The following is an 18,613-nucleotide window of genomic DNA, read 5'->3' on the forward strand; positions in this document are numbered from 1 at the left end:
AAAGAAAGAAAGAAAGAAAGAAAGAAAGAAAGAAAGAAAGAAAGAAAAAGAAAAAGAAAGAAAGGGAAAGAAAGAAAGGCTACTTTTCTTTTTTTTTTTTTTTTTTTTTTTTAAATTACAGTAAATCTCTCATTCATTCCAATAAAAGCATGGTCAGGACTTATGATAGAACCTTAGTTTTTTATTATATATTTATTCTGTGAGGCTGGCCAGCAACTAGCTGTTGGGAATTACAACAGTATAAGCCTTATTCAGGATAAGGGTTTAGTGAAACTTCAGTGCTAAATACATACCCCAGTGACTTCTTAGCCAGAGAAAACATTACTGTGTACTTTTATAGCTGAAGGAAAATCAAATGGCTGTAATTCATATTTTGAAATCTTTTACGCTCAAAATCAGTAATAAATTGAAAACAATTTTTATTTTCCTTCTAAAGCCACAATTGCTAGTTAAAGGCTAACAACCACCTCTCACATTTACTAGTTATTTTATAATTTTTCCATACCTCTACAAGGCCCTGCAAGATCCTAACGAAGATGACACATCCATAGTGCACCCTGGCTGCAGAGGGTATTAGCATGTTGAGGGAGGATGTCAGCAGTATAGCAGCACCAAATACTCTGCAAAGGTGGGACAGAAAAATTGAAAGTAAGTAACTTCAGTGTTTTCCAACTGAATTATTCCACATATGCTTATATATCAATAGAGTTGTTCCCTCCACATGTTCTTTAGGTAAGGAATGTACTAACTGCTGGACTGCATCAATGTCTACCTCCATCTAGTGTAATAACCTGTCTGATAAGACCTAGGCCAAACATGGATGTATGTGTCTATTTAGCATGATTTCCTAAGGAAATAAATCTTATGCAAGCCCAGGTATAGATCTTTCTTTCCCTATAACACCACACTTTCCTCTAATTTTTGCATTTATTTCAACCAAATCTGATTGAATTCTCACCCCCTGGAAACAAAGTCAGAAATTGTCTCCAAATGGTTTGCTCAAACAGGTGGCCAATAAAGATAGTTTCTCATTAGTTCTTAAATTTTAAGACAGTGACACCATACACTCACTCCTTATAAAGCAGAAATGAATCCACATTTATTGATGCCAAAAGCAGCAGAAAGAATTTTAAACAGAGCTGGGATTTTCTTAGACACAAGAGTTAATCAATCTGGAAACACATCTCCATAGAAAACAGACCATTCTTTCTGCTGTTTTTTCAGAGGCTACTCATGGAACATTGCTCATTTTGATTCCACAGCATCCTAGGAAGTGCTTCAAATAAAGTACATTTCAAAGTCTAAATAAGTGTGTGAAGTGGTGATTCATTTTCAAAATTCCCCTGTTTTGACTGAATTTTGATTTGATTCAATTAATATCCAACCCTTGTAGGAGGAACCCTTTTCTCTAATATTATTATATCTTATTTTTATGTTCATTCATTCCTTTATTGTGAAAATAATCCTTTCTTCCTCCCATTTTCCTTTTAGTGGAACTATGCAAAGGAATGAAGCCAGCAGCAACGACTGACCACTTTGTAAAAAGCCATGCAGTGCAAAGAGAAATCCTGGAGATGTCTTAACGTAGGACAATACAGTATCTGCTGTGGAACTGATCTGTCAGAAACCTTTAACCTTAGCAGGTGTTCTTCAAAAATTGGTACAGTGCCATAAGTTGGAGAGAAGCAGACCTTGGGCCAAAGATGCAGGATGCTTGGGCTAAAGCAGCAGGGTGAAAACTCTCCTCAAAGACATTCTGTTCCACATTCTGTATTTAGAATTGCAGCCTGAAGCAAATCTTTAAACAGCAAACTGAGTATGCACCACTTCTATTTGACAGACATTAAAGAGCATGATAAGGGAGCTTTGTTAAATAGCTCCAAATCTGGTCTCCTGGTTGTGTTCCCCATGATCTCCATCTCAAGTTAACATGTTGTAACTGCCTGTGCAGCACATTTTGGGCTTTGCTTCGTCAGCATGTTCAAAGCACTCTCTGGGACTGACTGAAGCACATGTTTGTGTTGCACTGTGGGGACTATTTTGACCTGAGTTCTGTCTCTACTCCCTTTTTTTTTTGTGTATGTTTCTACTTCAAAAGTACATTCAGTTCACTTCCCTACAGTCTAATACCTCCTAAAATAATACCTTTATGCTCACATAAACCTCAGTGGTGTCTTAGATTTCATTTGATTTTTTTCTTTCTTTATTAATGAGAAGAGTTTGAGATCTATAGGAGTTTTGCTTGTGATTTTTACAAATCCTTTCTAAAAAGTTAGATCTTCCTGTTAGCAGTTTTTGAAGCTCCATGATCTGTAACTCTTCTAAAGGTTCATTGAGAAAATCCCTATTTGCTTGTAAGGGGGAAGAAAGGACTGTTTGGTTTTTAGCCCTCCCTTTATTTTCTGAATAGCTATTTAACTAAATGCCTAATGCAGTGATATGTTTTTAAATTTTTTGATTGTGCACAGACTTACTGGAGCAGATTCTTAGCAAGTGTGAAAGTGTGAACCAGTGCAACCATTCTAAATTAACATTCTATTGATTTGTCAATGGAATTTATTCAACTGGTAATCAAAATCATGCTAAGATAGAACATTAAAAAATTCTGTCTCTGGATAAGGATGAGATTTGCAAAACTGTTACAGTAGGTAACTGTTTCTTCAGGGAAATTTATTCTAGTTTGTTAATTCTGTGTCTGAAATCAGCTTCTGTTTGCCACAACTGAAAGCTGCATTTCCTAGATTTGCCTCTCTTCTCATGTTCACTAAAGAGAAGCTGTTTCCTTGAGTCTATTCCTTCTAGAAGAGAAAGGAGATGTCATGGAAGGAATGATCAGTGACATGCTTCTTCCAGATTGAACTCTTGCCTGTATTTAGACATACAAGTTTCAGTGAACATTTAGTTACATTAGGGAACAGATGATGAAATAATTCCACAGTGTCACTCTGAACTATGCTTTATAGAAAACAGACTTTTCAAAAATAGTAATATTTCTCCACAACCCCCCCCACCGAAAAAAAACCCCAAATCTAAGTATTTAAAGGTAGAATAAATTCAAGTTAAATTATGATTCTTCCAAGCAATGTCTTTTTTTTCTTCAATACATATTAAAAGTGGCACCATGTACTTAGTGCACAGCTATTTTAGTGAGTTCATTTCCTCTATAACTCTTAATCAAGGGCAAATAAATATTCCTACATTTGTTTTGCATCCCTCAATGCACGTTCACAAACATCATCAATATTTCTCCTTTGTGCACTTTTATCTTGTTATATTTATATCACCTCCATAAATACTAAATTCTACCTAACAGAATATTCTGATACAGTGCTGGTTTTTGCATAAACTTACTGTTTAATTGCTTTAAATATCTCAGCCAACAGTATTTATTACGATTTAGATCAAATAAGAATGGTTTTGAGATACAGTCAGTCAAAATATTTGAGTATTTGAATGCAGCATGCATTTGAATATATTTAATTGGGAAATGGAACGTTCTGATTGTTTCTAAGGCATTTCTGAAGCATTTAACTGACCTGCACATCAAACCCTCAAATTGCATAATTCTTTTTTTTGTGCTTACATTTTTGTTCTGTTTATTAAGCTACTGATTTTATGATCCATTATGTTCAATTTCTACCTCTCAAACAATTCTTTTTTGCTCAACTTTGCTATAATGTTAACTCCAACAAATGGGTTGGAAAGTCTGTTTTTCTTGAAGATCCTTATGTTTTCATGCCAAATTCACAGTGTGTGGGGTTCCAGAGTGGTATTTATCATATGCATTGTATCCATTTCATGCTGGGCACACTCCAAACCCCATAGAACGTATTTTAATACCGTGGCAAAAATTAAGAGCTTTAAAAGATAAAAGGTAAACTCTGGAGAAACTGCAGTATATCACAGAGACCAACCAGGAGAGGCCAGTGACACTGCCATCACTCTTGGCCCTGGTATTAGGATGGAATTAAAATGCCCTGACATGCCTTCAGGACCCCTAGTCTTGGGGGAAAATTCCTTTCTGACCCAAAATCAGCAAGTGTGCAACTATATCTAAAAGTAAATAACCATATAGAGAAGAAGACAAATTAATAAACACAGTAGTAGTATGCCAAGGTGAGGGGAGCTGGGGAAGGATAAATCCTGTCTGGTCCTCATAAGTGACAAGAAGCAGTCCTGAAAAAAAGAATTACGCTTTACTTATCTATTTCTAGACTCAGCAGATTCAGTTCCAAAAGGCAGAATCTAACACTGTTTTACTGACATTGGCCTTACATCAAGGTCATGAACTGTGACTTAGTCCTCCTGTAGTACAAGTAGTAATGACAGCAAAATCGTATTTGACTGTGAGGAGCTTGGGATGGGAGCAGAGGAAGAAAATTACTCTGAAAATTCAGGAAAAATGCTTAGAATGGAATGAGGTTGCAGGGGGAATTAATCTGTTTAGGTTTCAAACCAAATGGCTCATTTTTCTCTTTGGGGAAAAAGTAAAGAGAAAGGAATGTATTTATTTTTCATCTCTGAATCTCTAATCTCTACATCTGTGCAGCAGCACCGTTCCCATCTACCTTTGCCAGACAATGCACGTGACATGACCATTCTGCACAGGGTGTGTTACAGAGATTGTCACCCAGCTGGAAGCAGGGGCAGCTCAGAAAGTGAGCTGAGCACAGTGGGAGCACAGATGCAGGTCAGACACCCAGTGCCAGATGGGTGACATATTGAGTTACAGAGAGGATGTCTGAAAGCAAGGGATCACACGTGTATTTATGTGAATTTTTAATATAATTGACAAATTCCACGATTATTTATGTCTCTATTCCCTGAATGAGTGATCCAACCTTGAGAAAATGAAACTATTATGGATACCAAATAACATGGTTTTTCTAAATACCTTAACTAAATTTGTCCTGTAATAAAAAAATAAAATAAAATTAACAAGTAACTCTCTATGTTCAAAATAGGATTTTTTAATACTTATTTAAACAAGAAAATGCTGAGGTTTTAAGATGCTGTATCAGTGAATTATGAATGCCATTTAATTAAAATCCAAAATAATTAAAAAATAGTGAGTCCTAGTCACCGACAGCTACAATATTGCATATATTGTAATGGATTTACATTAAGAAATATGAAGGCATAGAAAATATTCAATGCCTTGCATAGAAAATTCATTCAGAACTCTAACTGAACAGTTTTTACCTCCAAAATGCCACTGATCATCAATTCACGGAAGATTTATTTACTGAATAGGAAAGTTTGGGTTTTTTACTATTTTTCTAGGAAATCATAGTGGGTATGGGTGTATGAAAGCATTTCACACTGCTACAGTAAATTAAATCAAAATATTATAAGGTAGTTTATTCTGACTGTAAAGAGGAACCTATGGAAAATGTAGCTCACATCCTTTTCTGAGATATAGAATCTCTGGGTTTGACAATTTTCCAGTAATACTGATCATATTCTAGAGAACATTATTTTCATTGGATAAAGTATGTGTATTTAAGTAGTGATAAAACATTTTTCCTAGTCTTAGATAACAGTCTGTTAAGTAAGGGTGGAAACCAAAGAGGAGGGAAAACATGAGTTTTCTTGTGAAGTTTTCCCAACTTAGTTGGAGTTTAAGGACAGAAAAAAATCTGTAATTATAAAAAAATTAAATTTATTAGGATACCACTCCTTTTCCTTACAGGAACCACATAAAATATTTTGAACAAAGACTTATTTTATCAAATATATATAAAAAAATTAAACTGGGTTTTGACTCTCCTTTGGTGTTCTTTCTTGAACATGTATTGCATAATGTGACTTTTTAGACCATTCTGTCAGCACAAGTTTTCTAAAATTTATTATCTTTGACTCTACCTACTATCTTTCATCTCTGACACACCTGCTCCTCCAAAGGGCCAGTAACACAACATAGAATTGGTTATGACATATTTTTATACAACCTAAAGAATTCCTTGCCTGAGAGCTGCAAGGCTCAATGCTGGATTAAATGTTTATTTTTTCCAATAAGACATAATGTCTAGGGAGAAACAGGGCAGGAGCTAGCTGGGATGTCTGTGGTCATACAGCAGCTTTTCAGAATCCTTTTTTCAGCAAAAGTTCCTGGCAGTGACAGTCTGTGATCAAGTTTTTAACTTAGTTTTTTCTTTGGGTATATAGACATTTCATAAGTTTAGCTGCTGGTTAACAATTCCCTTCTTACAAACAGGTATGTTCCCTTCTTACACACCAAGTGTGATGAGGGCCTTCTAAGACTTTGATACAGAAAACATTTTAACAACCTGAACTTGCTGTGATTTGATCTACCAGGTTTGAAGATAAATAAATCCCAAATATCCCTGAGTCTTTTAGCAAAACAGACCATGCAAGGTCTGGATCAAGCACCAGTGTGAAATTCCAAGCAGAGGTTAATTCAATGCATATCAGTAACTCCAAGTCCCTTGAGCTTTCTGCCCTCTTCGAACCCCACTAATGCCACTGATTCATACCAGGACCCCAAACAGTTTTCAGGCTGTGCCTTCCATTTCTTGTTCACATCCCTATTTTTGGTGTGTCAGTGTGTATTTCATGAAGACCTTGGGCACTTCTGGATATCAATATCATTGTAAATGATGCCGAATGAAAAGGACTCCTGGGTCATTAAATTCAGATTGTTGCTCTTACCAGCAAGTGCATTACATCATCCTTTCACGAGCAGATCAAGTTCCATCTCAGAAGTAATAAGCATTTGCCCTACCTAGCAGCAGTTTTGCCTTTCCAGCTTTTCACTTCATATATCCCATATATGTCTTCTACCCATGTTTTATTTTAAGGGTTTTAATCTCTGCAGTTTACCCCAACAGGAATCCTAACTTTCTTTTGCATCATTAAGCAACCCAGGGCTTCTTCACCTTGTCTGCTTTTTTTTTCTTCATTCATTAGCTCACTCTTCCAGTCCTCCCTCTTTCCTGTTTGAATTCAGCTGGGGAATCTCTCAAACCTGCGGTTTCGTTTTACAACTCATTATATCCATATATGTCTAGATAAAGCTCTGACTCATTCCTTCTAGCTCATTAGCTCTGGGACAGCTTGCTCTTTAAATATGTAATCTGTGAGATAATGTTTCAAACCAAGACTGTCTCATTCAAATTACCTTACCAACATCCAGGCTTCAATGTGATTCCACTGTCTCTGTTGATTTAGATATATAATACACTTATCAGAGGAATCATCTGTGGTTTTAATTTTAAAATGTTTTTTGGAGCTGTTTGGGAGGATAACTGCTATGTGTTGGACTCAAAAGCTGCAGCTGTACTGCTTTTTTGGAGTGTTTTCTGACATATGGGCCACATGTTACAATTGATTGTACAGGACTGCTCAGAGCAAAGGCAGATTCCTTCAGAGCAAAGTGACAGTGGTATTAGTGGGTTTATGCAACCAACCTGAACAGCATTTTGTTGCAATAAATCCAGTGCACAAATTGCTTTGGGGTGAAGTATGGAGGCAGGTAGAAGTGATTAAGGATACCTGTTGGATACAGTGCTTGTAATTAATCATGTCAGAAGCACACGTGGGTTTTGTTTCAGAGAGGGGTTTTTTTTTTAGATATCACTGCTCATGTAGGAAGGATTCCTGGAAGCTCAGGAGTAGGAGAGAACTGGGAGCAAAGATGTTTGACAGCATTGAGATATCTGGATGATATAATCCCAATAAATAATAACTTTCTTTATCAGCTTGTTCTGAAAGGGGTGTCATGGCAGGGTTGGAACTAGATGATCTTTAAGGTCTCTTCCAAACCAGACTAGTATAGGATTCTATGAAAGCAGTGTAATTTTATGTTAACTGTGTAGCAAATTTGCTACAGATACTGATTTAAAGGATTTCGATCAATGGAGGATGGAATGCAAAAATAAGTCCAAATTTCAGACATAACACTACTCTTGCAGTTATATCTGAACAAGCAGGGCCAAATTCTGAAATTTTTTTACATTTAGTCCTAAAATAATTTGTCATAATAAATCTAGTTCTCTGCATTTAGTACCTTGAAGATTACTGCCATTCTGTATTCAAGTATTTCCAAAATTCCGTGTTTGTCAATGTAGAGTTATACAGCCACTTCTCGGTAACAGAGGAAACAGTATTTTCCCCTAAAATATTCTTGCCTGAGGTGCCTTGGAAGATAAAAATTAAACACCATTAATGATGGTTTGCTTGCTCCCAATTTATGTCAATATAAACAAACGGTACTTTTACTGACTCTGGAAAGATTATTCTTGCTCAGTAATATAGTGTGACTTTTTTTTTAATTTTTCAGCTGTTCTCCATGTTCACCTACAAACTGTGACTTGCCACTCATTTTGAATATTTACATTACCTATACTGATATTTTTTTAAATTATATACCTATCATGTCAGTTGGTCATCTTTGTAACCTAAATACTCCTATTTGTCTTAGTGTAGTTGTCTTTTCAACCTGCAATCGCACTGATAACCCTTCTTAAGATAGCTTTTATTTATGTTTCTGTATTAATGGACTGGAAACGAACCCAGTATGGGGAGACACTGCTTAGCTATTCAGTGACATATATAATCATTCTGACTCTTATCTAGTACAGGCTAGTTTCCTGATGACCCTGTTGACCCCTCTACTGTAAACATATTGCTGTGAAATGCTGGCCCTGAGAATTTATGGCTTCCTAAATGATTGACAGAATGTAGTGTTTTTTTCCGAATTGGGCCCTTAATTTTCATGACATGGCATAGGGCTAACAAAGCTGGGATTATGCCATGAATATTAGAGTGGTTGATGAACTCATCTGCCCAACAAAACAGAGAGAATAATCTACCTTTGCCGTTAGAGAAGAACACTTATTCCCAAACACTATCTTAGGGTGAACGTGCTTCATGACAGAATTGCCTAAGCCCAATCCTATTTAGTAATAGTCTGTGGCCAGGAGCTGTAGTATAACAGCTTTATTTGGCTTTTTTAAATCGTGATAAAACAGGTTATTTTCATTCATATGTGCATAAGGGAGGAGGGGGATGTGTCTCTGTGCTCTTCATACTAAATCCTATTATAAGCCCTTCATGAAGCATTAATATGTAAAAGTCGACCTCCCGCCACCTAATCTAGTTTAATAAGGGCTTGGGTACATTATTAATTTTTGTCACACATCTGAGGCCCCCTTTTATCAGCCAAAACCCCCATGTAAATCCCTTGTTGCATCATTAAATTGCAAAAACAGCTTCATCATTCATGACAGAAAAATGGAAGGAGCCCGAGCCATATGGCAGAGGGAGCAGCAGTACCAGCCACCAGCTTCTCCAGTCCCTTTCTTGTAGTGACTGGTGCTTCAAAGAACCTGCAATGCAGTAGGGTGACAAAATCATCTTGGGGTTTTTTGGGCAGTAGTGGCTTCTTTGCCCGGAGACAGATGAGCCCAGCACCAGTGCCTGGGATCAGAGCCCAGTTCAACCTGCAGGATTTTGAATTGAACATGAAAGGTGTGGACAGCAAAGTGCAACCTCAGGGGCTTCTCCCTCAGTGCAAGGTCAGCTCATGTTCTCAGAAGTTCAGAAGTTGGCTCTTGTCTAAACATCCACAAATCCCCTGCTCGTGCTGTGAATTAATAATTGTTTGCAAATCAGAAAACTCAGTGTGTCTGCCTGCTAAAGGAATGGAACAATTTCTCTTTTGAAAACAGAAAAACATAAAGATGTAAACTTGTAGGAAATCTTTATTCTTGTATTTCTAACCCAATCCTTTACCTTACATCTCTGTGTTTGTTGTCATTAAGGCTGAATTACAGAGAAGTGTTCCGATTTCACTGACAGTTTCAGTGAAAATCTGTGGGACTCTGAGGCAAGATGCACTGACAGACAGTTGTCTGAAATATCATTCAATTTATTCATGCAAATAATCCTATTGGATTACTTGCTGGGAAGAAGGATTTAGCCCTTAATAACAAGAAGAATGGCACTCGAAAAACAAAGATGGATTTGAAGTGAAAGGTTGATTTGTATATTTTCATTCAGATTAGAATGACAATGACAAAGAGTTCAACACAGATGAGAGATAATTGCATTGTAGAGAAATGTAAAATAGTTACGTAGTTCCAATTTTTAATGTGAATAGTGCCAGGATTTGAGGTTTCAGAGAAATAGGAAATATTACCCTAGAATTGTAAGGTGGCTTTAATATTTTAAAAATTGTCACTCTGTTCTACCCTTTGTGTTTCTTTGTGTAAGAAAGTTCTAATGTTTGAGTATACACACTTGAGCTAAAATGGTCACTCAGCTTTGTTTTATTAAAAAAAAGTCTCTGATTATTGCAGATCTATTTTTGAAACAGTGCTTGGCACATACAGTCAAAACCTGCATTTCTGTTTTAAATATTTAACTGCAAAACTGTGAATTAATTCCCTGTTGTGTAATCTAAAAATACCCTATTAATTTCAAAGAATTTTTCCTGATTTACAGTAAATATTTAAACTGTTCACTTAGGAAATCAGTGAGGAAATACTGCCACAGCATCTTGGTAATGCTTTTGGTAGGGGAAGGGCTTTTTTATAGGTTTCCAACATAAAGAATATTTAAAGAGTGTATCAGAAGTTTAAAGGGTGTATCAGAAGTTTAAAAATATAATGACATTTAAATTATCTTGAGATGAGGTGGTAAAAACCAGTACAGTTTCACACCTTTCCATATGTGTGTGACAGCACAGCAGGAAGTTTATTCAGAGACAGCTGCAGTAGCATGAATGTGGAAAATGGAATAATAATTTGAATAAAATTATTATATTTCTAGATTAAAAACAAAATGTGGCTTAGTTATAGGGCCACCTAGCCTGAAATTCACTATGGCATTAACCCTTAACACTTGATTATGGTTTATATTTTGTTCAATTATCCCTCTACTGCAAACATTTCACAATAGCTGAGATATAACTTCCAATATAGGAATTTAAAACCCAATGAAAAAGAATCTACCATTATTTCTCAGACTGGATGAGTGACAGGTAGTCAGTATTGTTAATATTTAAGCTTTTTAGCTGATTCTTGTTCTAGCTTTCCAGAGGACTAAAGCATACCCTTATACCCAGCATTTTCTTTTCAGTGGAATTCTGTGCATACTTAGTAATCAGATTGCCTCCCAGTAATCTTTTTTATAGACTAATATCCTAAATACATAGTTCTTCCTATTTCTTTCCCTAAGCATCATTTTACACTATCCTTTCTGAAGCAATCAAAGATCTCTAAATCAATCCCCAATTTTTCAACACTCATATTAATATACATATGTCCAAATTGACCACAACAATCCTAAGTCTATGTCATTGACCTAAATAAACTAACTGCACTAAATAAAGGAAAATAAATATCCTAGGGTTACACCAACTTCCTTAGTAGAGCATCATGTTGGAAGCTTGTGATGTTTTTCTAGTCCTGCATGGCTTAAGATTCCTCTCAGTATGACTGATTTCCAGAGTGGGGAACCACTCTCTGATGTTACTTTGCACTTAAATGTCGTATATATTGGACAGAATTCAGTCTACCAAATAATATACCATCTGACTGACTGGACCTTTTTGTACCCACAAGTTTATCAGCACTTATACATATTCCCAAAATGGTTGGTTTCATCACACCGTGTGATGAACAGGGTGAATACCTGGGGTCCCTGTAGAATACACAGGCAGAGAGATTAATATTCTGGGAATGACTCAATACACCTGAGGCATGAAGTACTTCCACAGGAGTAGTAACTAAAATACACGCAGCTTAACTACGACTAGTCCTCATTTGCTGCCATAAATGTTAATGTTCGTGAAGAGGAGGAAAATGTCATTCACGTACGCCAGCTTGTGTGTTTCGACTACTGAGTTTTCTCGGCAATGTCCTTGCCATTGTCTTGCAAATCTCTGTAGTTGCATCACTTTAAATCTGAATTGGTTCAATTGGCTTTACTGATGTTTTTTGATTCTCTGGGTCAAATTCTGCAACCTTTACTCAAGCAATACTCCAGTTAATCCTGAGGAGTTACAGACTGTGTAGATGCAAAAATGATCAAAAGAGGAAGAAAAGGTAATCTTTTAAATGGCTGTTAATTGTTATTTCAAATAACCTTTTACATTTCTAAACCATTATCAGAAAGATGGCACTTGTAAACAGAGACATGGATACCTCAGTTTAAAAAATGTTGTATTTTGATTTATCTGCCCTAAAGTGTGGGATTTTAGTGTCTTCTCAGTTACAGAGCATCTCTCCATTCGTAACTACTCATCTTTTCTAGTGTAGGTCTCTGTCTAAAAGGTATATACCTTGAGGAGAGCATTTCTGCAGTAGCTCCCCTCTCTTTCACACACAAGTCAGCTTGCTCGACAGGCAAAGCCTTTCTGGCCATCCAGCCCTGCCTTTGATGTTACCCACTCCTGAGAGGAATTAAAGGTATATATTGCTGAGTTTAGGATCCATTTGCACTTAGTATGGTACTGGTTTGAAGAGTGGCACTAGGACCTTTGCTCCTGCTAACGATGAGCCCTGTGGCATTAAGCGCGGATGTGAAAGCCTCATGTGTCTCCAATACTCAGTGGATCTAATTAACAGGTAGAATCGCACCCTGGGTGCTTGAAAAATTGCCAGACACCATAGAAACGAGTCCTTAAGTCCCTGGACCATCTGCACTTTCTTTTCACTGTGGAAGTCTCATTGAAACACGTTTTTCGACCATTCTAAATTCATTTGTGCACTAATGAAAAATCCCTGCTGATGGTTTTCCTTTCCATTAAAAAAAAAAATCATAAGATTCTTCTGTTCAGTCACGGGAAAAAAAAAAATCTCTCAAGCTTTAACGAAATAATGAATCTTTGAATTTGTCTCTGAATACGTGTTGTTTGAGTATCATTGCCACAACCTCCCAAGCGACTGTTTAAAGGAAAAGGAGACCAGCATGGGATACCCCCCCGCAAAACCTGAGGGTAGTTCGGAGGAGGGTGAGCAATGCACCGTCACAGCCGCGTTCGCGTACAGGCGGTCCTTCCTTTTTTGAGGCTCTGTTACCTGTTCGCTGCCAGCCGGGATGAGATGTACCCGCCAGGGATTTGGGTGATTATGTATCCCCAGAAAAAGGAGCCGTGGATCATGCCAACTGTTTCGGGATCCCAGTTAAACTTCGCTTTCTTCCAATGCGAGGGACCGGGAGAGAAGGAGATAAAGAGAAGAGGAAGGCTGTAATTGTGCCACTTTAGAGCTTTCACCCGCAGCAGCTTCACACGGGGCAATTGAGGGGGTTCTAATACCGGCGTCGGCGCCGGGCTCTGCCCTCCGCGCTCCGCGGCCAACGCTCCGCCCGCCCGCCGGATGAATAAACAGCAAAGCAAAACCAATAACAGCGATGGAAACAGCACCGCCCGTGCCTCCCAGGGACACGAGAGGGGCAAGGTCTCCCTGAGTGACCGGAGCCTCGTGTGCCCTGAGCTGCTCGACCGAGGTACGGGCCTCCTGCAGGACCCCCGGGCAAGGCAGACCCGGGGATCCGGGACCGCCGGACCCCCGAGCTCAGACAACCGGGGACCTGGGACCTCGGGACCCCCGGGCAGGGCAGACCCGGGGACCCGGGACCGCCGGATCCCCGAGCTCAGACACCCGGGGACCTGGGACCTCGGGACCCCCGAGCAGAGCAGATCCGGGGACCTGGGACCATGTCTGGGACTCTCGGCTCACAGACACAGCCCTGCGCGGTCCGGGGGCCGGAGGCGTGGCCCCCCATCCCTGCCCGCACTTACCTCTTGCCTGTGCGGGGAGCAAGCCGTAAGAGGTTTGCCTCTCGACTTGTATATTCAACACTCATCTCGTTCGCCTCTTTCTCTCCACATCATAACTCGCTTTAAAACGGGTTTTACCGTTTAACGCCCTTTATCAAAGCAAATTCACTCTGGTGTTTTCAAACCTTCCTGCCAAACCTTCCCGCCTCCTTCACTGCGAGGGGCACCCGCTGGCAGCTCCTTATTCGACGCCCTCCTTCCCCTACGTTTATTTTACGAGATATCTGCGTTTTTCAAGGTTGTGAAAAGGATGGAGGGTGGGGTGGGTGTGAAGTGTCCGCAAATTAGCACCGCAAACTGGGGCTGGGAATCGAAAAGAAATAATAGAAATAATTGGTAGAAAATGTTTCTGCTTCAAGAACGGGATTTCCGTCCTACGAAGGGCAGTGGCCGGGCCGGGCAGGGTGAGGGGCCCACCCGCCCCGGGACCGGGGAGCTTCGGGGCTCGAGAAATGCCGTGAAAGCATCAGGAGCCCGTCCAGCCTGCGCTGAGGTGCGTGACCTGGGAGCTGTACTGGGAGGACATGGGATCAACGAGGGAAGGGTTCCCACCTCTTTAATAATTTTTCCTCCTCGGTGTATGGTGCTGTTATTGACCATATCCACGATGGCCACTCCCAAGTTACATCGGATTCCGAAGGAAATGCAGAAACCCAGTCCACTCATGATGGCAATGATGTACCTCCGGGGCAGCCCGAAGCAGGTACAGTCGCACAGCGGAGCTTTCTTTTCGTGCACTTCCATGGGCTTCCCATCTTCCGTCAGCTCGATGGTGTCCCCGGGCTTCTGCCTCTTCTCTAGGACTCTGCCCGACACAAGAAGGGAAAATCAAGCCCTGGCCGCCTGAAGGCACAACCATTTCGGATAGCTGGAAGGCTTAAACTGACCGCTCCCCCCGCTCCTTTGGCTTGGTTTGGGTTGGTTTGAGGATTTATTCCTTGTTTTCCATTCACCTTCAACTGTTCTTTAGCAATGACCTGTGGGAGTCACGATTAGTCATCCCCAACTCCCCCCGCCACCCCGCCGCAGCAGCCCAGGGAGGAGCTCTAGCTGAGAATTGCTCATCTATCATTAAAGACTTCTGCTTAAATATGTAGGACGCACCAAGAAGACATCATCTGTAACCACTGCAGAGGCGCCATGTTGGGCAGCCCAAGGCGCGTAGTGTGGAAACAGAGACGGTCTTTTGGAGGTTTTTATTCCCTCCTTGCTGTATTAGAAACACCAAGGGGGATGATCTTGGTGTGCATCTCGCTTAAGGTCTGGGAACAAAAGAAATGTTAACAGAAAGGGAGGGGGAGTTGAGGGGTGGGGAAGGAGGAGGAGAAGGAGGAGAGGGCGATATTGCTACTTATTTTAGATTTGCAAAATGGCTGTCACATGCAGTGAAAGAAAACATGACCGTCTTCAGAGAACTGGCATCTCCGGAGAAGGCTTTCCCAAAGATCTCAGCTGCTCAGCTACACGTTGTGAGCGTGTGATCGCTTAGCAGGTTCAACCCAGAGCAGCTTTAAGCCCTGTCTCACTGCCTCCACTCGCTTGGTTTAGGTTTTACGTGAAAACCCTGTCTCCTAGAAAACAATCTGCAGGAATCTGAAGAGAAATAGTTATTTGTAGCTACTTCGAATCAACAGAAAAATACCACGAAAGGTGATTTAGAACTTTTCTTTTTTTATGGAAAAGCTTTTAAAACGCTGTGTTGGTATTAAGAAAAATCAGGTTTATCAAGCAAATGTCCCACGCTGAATCCCTAAATCTTCTTCTGTAGTCACTGAGATTTTTTAAAGACAGGAAAATTAACCAATTATATCGTCTTGAGAAGAAAATATGCGACCATTTCCCAACACTCTGGACTCTCCTACCGCTGCCCTCACCTCTGCTCTAGGAGTGTTTTCTCAAGTCAGAAATTCTCCTCGGAGGAGCATCTCTTTCAGGTTAATTCATCCGGCTGATGAGGCAGTAACAATTAGCAGAATAAGGCTCAAAAGATTACCCGTGTTTTGGGGGAAATACAGGGCTTTTTCCAAAAGCTATTCAGCTGAAATTCTCCTGATTTTCCCTTTTTTTTTTTTTTCTTTTTTTTTTTTTTTTTTTTTTTTTTGATGAAGTATTTCCATGCTTAAAGACCGCGGCACTAAGAAATGTTTTAAAGTTGTGAATAAAATAAACCACCGTGGGGTTATGTTAAAAATTCGTTCGTGCGGATAAAGGATAATGTAGAAGTGTTTTCTCCCTGAATGGATGCCTTGTCTTCGGGAAGAACTGGAAGTCAATGTGTAAGGGACAAGAAAAGCGTTTTAATTCTAAGAATAGGAAACGAAGTACTTAATTCCCCTGCGCTGAAAAAGATTAGCAAAACGTGCGTTTGTTAATAGAGGTGTGAATTGAAACGGAGTTTTGCTGGAAAATACAAACACCGTTTCTCAATTCACCATGTGACTATATAAAAAGGAGTAGAAATACCCGTTTTATTTATATGTTGTGGACTCTTTTAGGACGAAAAGACAAAAAGAGGTTTATTTCCTTAATTACATTGCAGCGGTTATTCTGGATTATCCTTTATAAAAAAATTGTTATTATTTTTCGACCATTGAAAATGACTTAAACATGACCAATAACTGCAGGAAATTCGTTGTGTTGTTGATGACTTTGATTTTGCGTTTGGCTTTTCTTAATGGTACGTTTCCTGCGAAAATTGAAATCTTCATCTTGTCTTTATCACTTCATTGGTATGTCCCCTTTCCTTAAAATGGCAGCAGAAGTTGTGACTCATGCTGTGAAACAGCCTTGTGCCTGTGCCCAGCACTGCCGCATAGGTATGGAAAAAAAGACTTTTACGTGACCTACCCTGGGCAGACAAATCCGCAGTTACCTTACAACTGTAATTCGGAAAAAAAAAAAAAAGGCAACACTAAAACAAACAAACCAAAAGCAACACTTCGGGGTAATTTCTAGCAGACGGTACAATTGAAAATATATTGGAATTTCGCAGACTATTCTCAAACGTTCTGGAGGTCACTAAAGTCGCTAGATTGGATGGAGCACTTGTGTGAACTTTAGTGCATGCACATCTTAGGTATGCAAGAATTTGGGCTTGGTTATCTGGCTGCACAGGGCTCGAAGACGGTAGAAGTGTTCTTTACACACAGAAACATACAGGAGTGATGCTTCTGAGTTTAGCAATTGCAATTCTGTATCACTTATAGGACAAGCAGATGCTTCTCAAGGCAGATGGATAAATAATTAAACACGTTCTTCTATATGTTTCAGCTTCAGGAGGAAAAAAATCGTTCAGATATCAATTATTTATATATCTTCATCTTCCTCTGACGACGAATTACACAAAAGACAATATTAATCAAAACCAGAATTGTTTTTGTTTTAAGCTTTGTTAAGTGCAGGGGGAAAGATCCTGTGACCGCATTGCAAAATTAAGACAGAACAAAAATACAGGTTGCTACCCTCTCCTGATTATGATTTCAAGATGGGATCCTGTTTTTGTGGGAGAAAGATGGGGTAATCTTTCGCTACATATTTACTGACACCATCTACGAATCAGATAGAGAAGTTACGAGGGTGCCATATTGAGCAGCTTCAGCACTAGTTTCCAGGATCCAGATTATATCCAGCGGTATCTCAGCAGCTCCCACCCTAACCTCCCCAAACCATTCGACCTCCTTCAGCAGCGGGCAGTTAAGAAAAGCTTCCAATTTTCTCTAGGAAGTAGAGTCCTTTAAGAGATCTCAGTCTTACCTGTAGAGTTGACCAAGCGATTTACCAGCAAAATTCTTCAATCCCTCCTTGCCAGGGGTCAAAATCCTTTGTTTTACCGACTCCATTCCTGCGGGGGATGCTCGCTGGATTCTGCTCTGCTCTGTGTAGGGCACCGCTACGAGCAACGATGGTTCATATTGGTTTAATCCCTCAACTTTTCTCCCTCATTCGGCGGCTATCGGTGCGGCTACGGGAGAAGGCGGAATGAGAGGAAGCGTGCGCGCGTGTGTGAGCGGGGGGAGCCGGGGGGGCGAGGGCGAGGGAGCGCGCCCGTGTGCGCGGAGCCGGAGCGCGCCGCAGGCAGCGCGGGGGTGCCGGGAGCGGTCACAAAGTCTCCCCGGCCCCGCAGGGTCCGGGGGTGGCGGGCGGAGGCAGAGCCATGCCCGGCTGGGAGGGGACGGAGCGGGGACCCTGCGGAGCGCTCGGCGGCGGTGCGGGCTCTGCGCTGGCGGGGGCGGGGTGCGCGGAGCCGCCGCGGGCACACACGGGGCCGAGTCCCGAGAGCCGCCGGCAGAACCCCACGGGCTGCGCGGAGCCCCGGCGTGTCCGCGCTGCCGCTGCCCCCGGCGCGGCGGCGGCTCCCGGGGCGGGTCGGCCCTTCAGCACCGCGGCCAGCGCCGCGCCCTCAGCACGGACCGGCGGCGCCCTCAGCCCGGGGGGGCCTCGCCCTCAGCCCCGGGGGGGCCTCGCCCTCCACCCGGAGCGGCTTCCCCATCAGCCCCGGGGGCCGCGCCCTCGGGCTCCGTCCCGGCGCGGTGCCGCCGACCCGCGGGTGCTGCCGGTGCGGGAGGAAGGACGTGGCCTCGGAGCAGCCAGTCCCGCTTCCTGGTGAAACAGGGCATAGCTGCAAACAATGCTGCTGCAGCGCTTATGAACAGATAACACCTATTGCAGGGGTGTATTTATCCTCTATGCCCATGTTTACCCGCACACCTTACTTTGTGTCATGTTAAGAATCCATGTTAAGACCGCTTTCTCTCAAGCATTTAATGTTTTCCATCTCTTTCGTGCCCTCTGTTGTCATGCCTC

General features: G+C 41.1%; 1 protein-coding gene across 1 annotated transcript in view; it reads right to left on the reverse strand.

Moving 5' to 3' along the window:
• SLC17A6 (solute carrier family 17 member 6) overlaps nucleotides 1-17,849 on the reverse strand; it is a 29,324-nt gene extending 11,475 nt beyond the window's left edge. Inside the window, exons 1-4 of the mRNA XM_027662203.1 lie at nucleotides 17,564-17,849; nucleotides 14,363-14,615; nucleotides 13,047-13,165; nucleotides 506-620 (exon numbers count right to left, since the gene is read on the reverse strand). Of these exons, the coding sequence (XP_027518004.1) occupies nucleotides 506-620; nucleotides 13,047-13,165; nucleotides 14,363-14,615; nucleotides 17,564-17,649 (573 nt within the window). The 5' untranslated portion in view covers nucleotides 17,650-17,849. The remainder of the gene's footprint in view (nucleotides 1-505; nucleotides 621-13,046; nucleotides 13,166-14,362; nucleotides 14,616-17,563) is intronic.
• Nucleotides 17,850-18,613: the final 764 nt, after the last annotated feature.

Source organism: Corapipo altera, unplaced genomic scaffold, assembly GCF_003945725.1.
Source record: "Corapipo altera isolate COAL_440 unplaced genomic scaffold, ASM394572v1 RXGC01000072.1, whole genome shotgun sequence".
NCBI classification, from domain to species: Eukaryota; Metazoa; Chordata; class Aves; order Passeriformes; family Pipridae; genus Corapipo; species Corapipo altera.